The 9,903-nt window shown below is 46.2% G+C and overlaps 1 protein-coding gene across 2 annotated transcripts in view; it reads right to left on the bottom strand.

Moving 5' to 3' along the window:
• Window positions 1-777: 777 nt before the first annotated feature.
• Window positions 778-9,903, bottom strand: part of KCNAB1 (potassium voltage-gated channel subfamily A regulatory beta subunit 1) — a 444,955-nt gene continuing 435,829 nt past the window's right edge. For both annotated transcript variants that reach the window (XM_086391547.1, XM_086391559.1), the window contains exons 13-14: window positions 8,694-8,782; window positions 778-3,015 (exon numbers count right to left, since the gene is read on the bottom strand). In XM_086391547.1, coding sequence (XP_086247673.1) covers window positions 2,926-3,015; window positions 8,694-8,782 — 179 coding nt within the window. In that variant the 3' untranslated portion in view covers window positions 778-2,925. The remainder of the gene's footprint in view (window positions 3,016-8,693; window positions 8,783-9,903) is intronic.

The raw sequence follows: 9,903 nt of genomic DNA, 5'->3' as shown, positions 1-9,903 counted from the left end.
CTGGTTCTGCCATCAGCTTGCGTATGAGTTGGGGTGAGTCCTTTAATGTCATCAGGTCTGGGTTCCTCATTTGCAAGGAGAGGGATGGGCCCAAGGATGGCAAAGGCCGGTCAAAGCCCTGACATCTCTCCAGTGACCCCTGGTGCACACTATGGATGAAGATGAAGTGGCAGTTCTTAAAGTGGGAAGCCAGACACAGGGCTTCTAGTTTTTATTTCCCTTGGCTGAAGTTTCGGTATGTGGCTGGCTGCCACCCAGGTTACCCTTTGGAATGGTATGTTCTCTGCCAAGGAAGTCTTTCCAGAAAAGAGCAGAAAATGAGAGTGCATGTGGAAATTTTTCTTAAGGATAAAATTGTGAAATGTATTTATCTAGTATATTCACCAGAGAAGGCAATGGCACCCCACTCCAGTACTCTTGCCTGGAAAATCCCATGGACAGAGGAGCCTGGAAGGCTGCAGTCCATGGGGTTGCTAAGAGTTGGACACGACCGAGCGACTTCACTTTCACTTTTCACTTTCATGCATTGGTGAAGGAAATGGCAACCCACTCCAGTGTTCTTGCCTGGAGAATCCCAGGGACTGGGGGGAGCCTGGTGGGCTGCCATCTATGGGGTTGCACAGAGTAGGACACGACTGACGCGACTTAGCAGCAGCAGCAGTATATTCACCATGGCAGATGATTTGAATAAAAAACGAGATGTTCCCATGTTCAAGCAGTAATGTTTGTTTGATTTAATTTGCAGTTTCTCTCTTTTTTTTTTAATAATTACATCTCTTTATTTTTGGCTATGCTGGGTCTGCATTGCTGCATGCAGGCTTTCTCCAGTTGCAGAGAGCAGTGGCTTCTCATTGTGGAGCATGGGCTGTAGAGCACGAGGCCTCAGCCGTGGTGCAGGGGCTTAGCTGCTCCGTGTCGTGGGGGATCTTAGTTCCTGGACCAGGGATCGAATCCATGTTTACTGCATTGGCAGGCAGATTCTTAATCACTGGACCACGAGGGAAGTTCCTACAGGTTCTTTTAAATGAGTTTGAGAACCTTTAACCTTAGTACCAAATATTTCTAAAATCCAAGGAGAAATATCTTTAGTAGCTAATCACTTTCTACATTAAGAGAAGAAAAGTTTGGGTTACAATTTAAATCTTTTTGTAAAGCTATTTCTGTTAGGTATCATTCAGTGAGGCTTACCTGCCAGCATTATTTTTATTTAGATTTTTACTGCCTGTTTTATAAATATGGAGCTATGTATATATATATATATATATAGCCTTCTAGTGATAGACCAGATAAAAACTAATTGTGAGATTAAATGCATGTATGCTTTTATTACTCAAAGCAAATAAACTGCAATTCTAATTAGATGACTTCAGCTCATTTATGCATATAGTAGTTCACTGGATTGATTGAACACACAATGAACAACTGAAAAATGATCCATTTCCATTATTAATCTGATACTTTTGGACAGAAAACCCCAAAATTTGTTGGTATTTCATACTAACATTTTAAGATTTAGAAAACCATGAAGTACATATTTGGAAATGATGGCAGAAAATAGCATTTTAAGCTGATAGTATACTTCTTCTGTAAGTCTCAATGATTTCTACTTGGGTGGACCTGTTGGCCAGTAAATTAAATAAGAATTTTGTACATGCTCAAGTGTCCAGATAGAGATATAATGGACCTCCCCCCTTGACATATACCTTCAAACTGGAAAAAAAGTTTTCTCCTTCCAGGTACACACACAGTATACTTGGTTTTCTCTCGTGGTATATGTAGGTAGCCAATAGTGGCAGGGCTGGGTATACCTCAACTGAGTGCCACAAGGCTAGGCCCCATTAATCCATGCAAAGAGGTTTCATGCATATAGTTTAATGCACACAGTGTGATTATGGAGTCGGGAAGTTCTTTAACAGTTGCTTTTCTCTGGGTGTGTTACTTTACCCAGCATATGTTGAGTAGTGACAGCATTTTCACAAAGCCCATGATTTACTTTTTGTCAAAAACACCAAGCATTATGCTGTAAAATCCCAGTGCTAATTAAACAGCAAACATTTGCCCTTCTGGGTGTTTTTACAGGTTTACTTAAAAAGTGAGCATGTGTATATTTATTTTCAAAGCTCAAATATTTAAACTTGCAGAAGCTTTGCCTACAAGCAGTCAAAAAGTATAAAGCAGGTTTTAGTAAAATGTAGAAAAAAATGAATACTTCATTGCAGGTACATTTTATTCAAAGCAAAGCTTCTGTAGTAGTGTAATTCTCACTTTCATAAATTAACCAAACTGTCTCTAGTTAAAGATGGGGGTCTTCATCCTCTTAACATCTCTGCATGTAAATGAACATATTATTAGAATCCTAACAGACACTTTGGAGAAACTGCTATACAGGGCCATTTTTGAGACCAAGCAACACTAAAAGGTAATGAAAGCAGATAGTAATTTATGAAACAACGTGAATGTGAAAATAGAGAAAAAAAATTCAGTAAAATTGTTTAATCTGATGCTCTCAAGCAAGACTTTTGAGTGAACATAGCCTCCTCTTTCTGATGCAGTCCATGCTGAATCTGTGGATTTTGTAATATATTCGTCCAACCTTTTTTAAGTTACTAAGTGCCTGAAGGTAATATGTCTTTTTCCTGCCATATACTTAACTTTGCCTAAACATGAGGTGTACAGAGCAATGTAAGAATAGGTGACTCCAGTCCAAGGTAAGAAAATAGAATGGATTTTCCTGTTTGTGAGTTTTTAGGTATGTTCATAATTTCAGGTGCACAGTGGTAGCAACAGCAGACACCTCAGAATCCAGGGACACTAGAGGTTGAGCAGTGGGCTGCTAAGTGATTCAAAACACTGGCTAGGAACACCATCCTGTACCTGTATAGACCGCTGTTTTACCATGCAGCTCCTTGTGGCCCATGCACTGCCTTAAGATCTATAGTCCTTTTTGCTGTAGGGCTTGTTGCGCAATATGTTATCAATCTCGTTTACCACGTGTGATGTCATCTTTGGGAGAACCTGAGAGCGCAAGAAGAACAAAGGACGTGGTCAGTACTTGATTTTTGTACTAAATGTTACGTGACATCATCTAGATTTGGATATGTTTACACATCACCACTAAATGCTGCCTCCCCAGCAGACGGGAAGCTCCGTAAGGCCAGGGGCCTTGTCTGTTCACACTGCAGCTCTAGAGCCTGTGAGGGTGCTTGGCCCTTAGCAGGTGCTCATAATTATTGGTTGTCATAGAAATATAGAATACCTAGAGCAGCTCTGTCCAATAGAAATAAAATGAGAGCCATATGTGTAATTTTAGATTTTCTAGTGGTCACAGTAATAAAAGTGGGAAGAAGCAGGTGAAATTAATACACATTTTACTCCATTAGAGTTGAAATACCATTTGAACTTGCAGTCAGTATAGAATGTAATTAAGGTGTTTTACATATTTTTAAGTCTTTCAGACCCAGGGTACGTTGTACACTTTTAATTCCATTTGGATTAGCTGCCTTACACACACAGAGTAGCCACGTGTGGCTGGAGGCTACAGTTGTGGACAGCATAGGTCTAGAGACTGAGATTCTAGCTGGTGGGCAGAACCCTGGTGAAGGATAGCTGCAGGTTATCTAACTGGCATCCTAGGTTAATGGAAGAGCATGAAGTGAGAAGTCTGAATGGGCTGGTACAAGTCGGGAGAGAGTATGGGAGGTGTGGAGATGATGGGAAGAGGGAAGTTGTAAAGAACGGAAGGCCCTGAATGCCGTTTTTTGGAGTTGGAACTTTATGCTGTAGGTGGTGGGGAACCTCTCAGGACTTCTCAGCTGTGAATGACCCCATCAGCCACCTGGACATATTCCGAAGGATGATTTGGAAGGAGATTGAAAGGGGATACAGATGTTAGAAATACTCCAGTCAGAGCCAGACACCAGGAGCCTTAACTAGACCGTAGTGTGTGCATACTCAGTCATGTTCGACTCTGACCCCCGGGACTGTAGCCTGCCAGGCTCCTCTGTCTATGGGGTTTCCCAGGTGAGTTTCCCAGGTGGGTTGCCATTTCCTACTCAACAGGAGTTTCCCCACCCAGAGGTGGAACCCATGTGTCTTGCATCTCCTGCACTGGCAGGCAGATTCTTTACCGTGGCATCACCTGGCTGGCAAGACAGTGGTGGGGGAGGAGAAAAGGAGTGACTCAGATTTTGGAGGCTGATGGTGATCTCAAGACTGGGTGACTAGGAAGATACTGGTGTAGCTAGCTGTAGAGAGACCACAGGAGAAGTTAGGAGCATAAGAAGTTTGGGCGGGGGGTGGATATGCTGAGGTGAAGGTGCCTGTAGGACCCCATGGAGAAGTGACTTGCAGGCAACCAGAAGTGCAGCTGCGGGGCTTAGTGGTAGTGGGAGGACTGGAGTTGAGAATTTGTGAGTTATTTGCACAGTCATGCTCACTGAAGCCCTGGGAAAGGATGAGCTCATCTAGGGCCGGCTAGTGTTTATTGCACGAAGTGGGCCAAGGGCATGCATTACACCACAAGACGAGACAAAGGCAGACTTTCTTGCAAGAATAGTCTGACCCTGTGTGGAGGCCGTGGTGAAATACATTCACAATGACCGACTGTGCGGTTTCAGCCTCGCCCTTCCTGCGCTGCAGTCATGTTGGCCAGGGTGACCTTGTCTCCACTCAGTGCTCGCCTCAGAACCCTCAGGGCTTGGTTGGATGGCAGAGCTCTTTCCTCACTGGTCTGTAACATTTTCCTCTCTGAAGCTAAAGGAGAGTTTGGTTTCCCACCAGCTCTGAAGCCTCAGAGGCTCTAAACTTTTGTGCTGTTTAGAGTGAAACACAACAGTGAAACTCAGATCTAGAAACTGGACTTGTCAGAAGTTTTATGTCTAAAATATAGTGGGTTAGCCATATGTGGAAAAGGATTCTTCATTTATTATACCAGTAAGAGATCTAAACATTAGGAAAGTGAAATCATAAAAGTACTTGAATAAAACGTGAAATATATGTATACATGTGTATGTATGTGTGTATATATGCTTGTGTGTATGTGTATATATACGTGTGTGTCTGTAAACATACACACACAAGACCTAAATATTCAAGAGAAGTCACACATTCAGCATTTTATGTCAAGTTGCCCCATTTTTTAATGTTGGCAACTATTTGAAAACATTTTCATCTACAGATCACACAAACATCCCACGAGCTAGCAGTTTTGCAGGCGTAGTGTTATCGTGACTGCAGCAGTTAGGCAGTGAGGAAGGGTCTGGGTGGCACTGCGGGGCTGGCAGGTATTAGGGAAGTCCTCCCGGAACTGGGTCACTGTCGAGCTGGACCTGGGGGATGGAGCAGGATTTGGCAGTCTGGGGTGGTGGACACTAGGTGGAGGACCACTATTCTGGGATTAGGACATCCTGGGGGAGGTAAGTGAGGGGGTGGGGGTCGGGCCTGGGTGGGAAGGCCCGACTGCTGAGAAGCCTGGACTTCTCTGAGTAGGTGGTGGGGAACCTCAGAGGGGCTTTAAGGCTGGAGGATGGGGACCTGTGCAGGAGGGCTGCCTGCAGCTGCAGCTTCTCTCCAGTCTGATCTGTTGAGGCTCTGATTGATAAATGCCCCTCCAGTTTATGCTCAGCTTAGGCACATTGATTCCTTGGAGCAGCTGCCTTCCTTTGCCCATTACAGACTTCCTTCTTTATAGCCCCGGACACTGCACTCTTATTCAATCTCACCTACCGCTGCTGGGAGCCCCCAGCTCTCTCTACTCTCACTGTATGGAGGGGCCCAGTCACAGCTTGCCAAGGGCAGAATCTCTGGTGCTGGGCTCACAGGAGGTGGGGTAGGAAGGGAGAGGGGACAGTAAGCCCTCCAGGTAACAGCTCCCTGCTTGACAACACCCCCTTTCTCTTACCCTTAGAGCACGGAAGCCCCATCCCCCTACCAGCCAGAGTTAGGGAGGAAATGCTTTGGGAAGATTACGGACTCAGTTCTCCTCTGAAATATATCTTTGGCTATCTGGAGAACTCCCACAGCCAGGAGTTACCTCTTTATTTTTTCGTAGGTACCATCTCAAGCAGTACTAGCCTCCCCTTGGAATGGCAGTGATCACTCCATTAGCATGATAGGAATCCTCAACTCCTTCCTCTTCTTGCCAAGCCATCCACAAGCCATGTCTCACCAAAACCTATGGAATCCTTGCTAGTCCAAGCTACCATCACCTGTCACCTGGATAACCCATCCATGCCTTTCTTCATTTTGCATTTCACACAGCAGCCAAAGCAATCTTTAAAAATTCAAAAAACAGTGTGTCCCTTCTCTGAAAACCCTCCAAAGGGTTTCCTATGAGGAGTACAAAACTCTCTAGTGTTCTGTTTTGTGTGACCTGTCCCCTGCCTGTGCTCACCACCCTTTATGCTCACTGCACGTTGACCACATTAGCCTCAGGCTTGTGCTCCCTGGAGAAGAGCCAAGTGCCTTTCCATCCCAGGTTTCCCAGATGGCCTAGTGGTAAAGAACCCGCCTGCCACTGCAGGAGATGCAGGCGACACGGATTCACTCCCTGGTTTAGGAAGATCCCCCAGAGAAGGGCATGGCAACCCACTCCAGTATTCTTACCTGGAGCATCCCACGGACAGAAGAGCCTGGTGGGCCACAGTCCAAGGCGTCACAGTCAGAAACGACTGAGCGCACGTGTGCGCGCGCACACACACACATACACTCCCCATCTCAGGGCCTCTGCACTCCTCTTCCCTGTGTCTGATTTTTGCAGGGCTTTTCACATGCTGTGTCCTCCACTTCCAGGTTTCAGAATATATATATTCCAGGGGGGCCTTTGGCAAGGACATTATCTAAAGTGGGCTCACTTGTTTCCCAGTTGGTCTCTATTAAAACACCATCTTTATTTATTTATTTATCCCTTCTCACTTGAAATTATACATCTATTATGTGCCTCTCCCACTGGAATGTCGGCTCCTTGAAGGTTGGGTGATATGTGTCTGCTTTCCTGTGGTGTACCCAGTGCCGGCTACAGAGCAAGCTTGCTTAATTCACTCTTTCTCAGGCAGCCTGTGAGCTCTTGAGGGCAGTGACCTATATTTAGAATGGTCTCTGCCTAACATGGTGCCAGACACAGAATAAGCACTCACTATGTATTGTTGATCAGTTGCTCCATCATGTCTGACTCTGCAACCCCATAAACTGCAGCACGCCAGGCCTCCCTGTCCTTCACTATCTCTCAGTTTGCTCAATATATATTAGTGGAATTGAAATCCCTGGATTGCATTTCAGTTCCTTTGTGTATAGACTGTTCCTGTTTCCTTCTCCTCATTGTGTAGCCTTTATCTGTTCCCAAAGCATAAGTGAAAATAAGAGAAGATGGGGGTGGCTTTCATAAGAGGAGTATTCCCCAGGCAGAGATGGGGAACCCCACAATCCAGGAAGGGTTGTGGGGTTGGGGGTTTCTCAGAACCAGAGAGGCAGAGGTGTTTACCCAGCTGCACAGCCCTAAGAAAGGGGATGATGGGTAGGAGGTCTGCACCTTTATGTCCAGCATATTCAGGGCTGTTTTTCAAAAGAATTTTAAAACATTTTAAGTTTAGTTTGTCCCCATCTCCATCTACTTCCCTCTGAGAGAGGTAACAGGGCTAAGTGCTAGTTTCAGGGAAAGATGGACAGATGAGAAGCTGTTAAGATAGTTCTGTTACCCAATGAGCAAACTACCCTAGCTGTTAGGGCAGGTGACAGCTGTGGGAAGAGTTGTGGGTGTGCTCGCTCCTGTGGCCCCTGGCTGGGCTGAGCATGAGGCAGGCTCAGGACTGAAATGTGGCCATTAGGGATGGGATGGTCACCACAGCCACCAACCCCACCCGTCTCCAGGACTCCCAGAACTTCACTCTCTTCCCCTCCTGCTGCCCTTACAGGCTTCCTGGGTACTTAAGGCACCATCCAGGCCTGGCAATCCCTGCAGGGAGGAAGTAGGGGTGGATGCTCCTGAAACTGCTATTAGGGAGAGGTGATCCTGGAATTCTGAGCCTATTTGTCTTCAGTATGGCAAACATTGATTCATTCAATAGGCATTTCTTGAGTTGACTAAGGGCCATGGAGTCCTAGGAACTGGAAAATCAATGGAGAAGCAAGAAAGACACAGGTCTTTGACCTCAGGGGAGACAAGCAATTATACTACAGAAGTGCTGTGATGGAGAGAGGAATATAGGATACTAGGAGAGCAGAAAGGAGGGGCTTGGCATACTGCAGACTGACAATAAATATTTGTAGGGAAAAAAAGTGAATACATGATTATTCATATTGTCCTATGGCTGCTCCATTTCAAGCCAGTTATAGGGAAGGCTTTCATGCTTAGACCTGGGAACCCAGTTGCCAAGTGTAAGGAACACTGCTTGGGTCTTAAAACACACTGTCCACAGACACAAACTGTCCAAGAAATAAGCCTGGAGGAGACTGACTGTTGGTAAGAAGAGGACATCCCTGGATCCACGTACTGTGAAAGTTCTGTGGCTTCTTTTGCCGTTGTCCCCATTTCTCCTCTCCTCCCGTCCCTGTATCGGGGCTGTCATGCAACTCAGCTGTGAGGCGATGAAGGACAGAGGTGGGGGAGGAGGGGGCGGGTAGCCAGGACACTGCCTGGGGCGTCCTCAAAGGCACCAGGAGACTCCCTGCAGTTGGGTGGCAGGGGCTGCAGTACTTGCCTGAATGGCACCGAGGTTTTCAATGAGCTGCTCAGGAGTGGATGATCCCAGGAGAACGGAACTCACACCCTCATTTCTTAGGCACCACGCTGGAAGAGAGAGCACCGGGTCAGGAAGCCAAAGCATTTCTGACTGTTGATGAGTTTGCAAACACCATCTGCAGTTCCTCTGTCTCAACCAAAACGTGTTAACTCTGTAGGATGATGGAGGTGCACTCCAGGATTGAGCCTCAGCAGCGCCCCTGTCGTGTAGAGGGCTTGGTAGAATCCGTGCACGTGAACTGTGGCCTTAGGCCTCCTCTGCCCCACAAGTGGGGCGTCCAGTCCAGGAACACAGCCTTGTTCTGGAAGACACCTGACACAGCTCATGGATGGACATCCGGATTCCTGTTTCCATCTGTCTTTCCATCTCATTCATGCTCTCACTTTCTCCTCATCTGTTATGTGGAGTCCTTGTAGACTCTCGGTATCTGATCTGGATCCTTTGTTTCCACTGACCTGTCAGCCCTGTCTGGACTCCCTCTCTTCCTGACATGAGATCCATGGAGATCATCTCTCTTGCTAACCCTCTAACCCCTCACTCCGCCTTTACCTGTAGCAGCTTCTACCCTTAAACCCCTATTCAATCTTGGCCCTGTCGCCGTCAGCAGATGACCCAGCCTCCTACTTAGTGCAGAAACTTGAATCCCTCAGGTAGGATATCCCTTAATTCCCCATTCGCCTACAGACCCAAGTACACACACACACACACATCCTCCAGTTTCAGAGGCTATGGGGTCATGTCTGTTCAAAGCCAAACTCTGTGCCGATCCCACTCCTTTTGCCTTTTCTTGAACTTAATTAGAGTCACTATTCTCTTCCTCTCTTGTTCTCCTGGATTTTTTATTTCTTACTGTTCTCTTTATCAAGAAAACATAATCAAATTTCTCTCATTCTAAAATAAGCCTCCAGACTTGCCTGGTGGTCCAGTGGTTAAGAATCTGCCTGCCAACACAGGGGACGTGGGTTTGATCCCTGGTCTAGCTTCCTGTCTCCTCACTTTCTGCCTTGACATTTGTGTGTCAGCAGCAGTGTTTGTGAATCCTCTCCATCCCCAAATATGCTCTGTTTGTCCTCCTCCAGCCCTTGGCTTAAGTGGTCCCCTTGGTCTGGAATGGGCCTTTGCCTCATTAATATCTACTCATCATTTGGAATTCCTCATGGGCACAGCC

The sequence above is a fragment of the Bos grunniens genome, chromosome 1 (assembly GCF_055505025.1).
Source record: "Bos grunniens cultivar Pamir isolate PY7600 chromosome 1, Bosgru_T2T1.0, whole genome shotgun sequence".
Classification (NCBI taxonomy): Eukaryota; Metazoa; Chordata; class Mammalia; order Artiodactyla; family Bovidae; genus Bos; species Bos grunniens.
The sequence above is the reverse complement of the archived record's forward strand: the minus strand, read 5'-3'. Positions and strand labels throughout refer to the sequence as shown.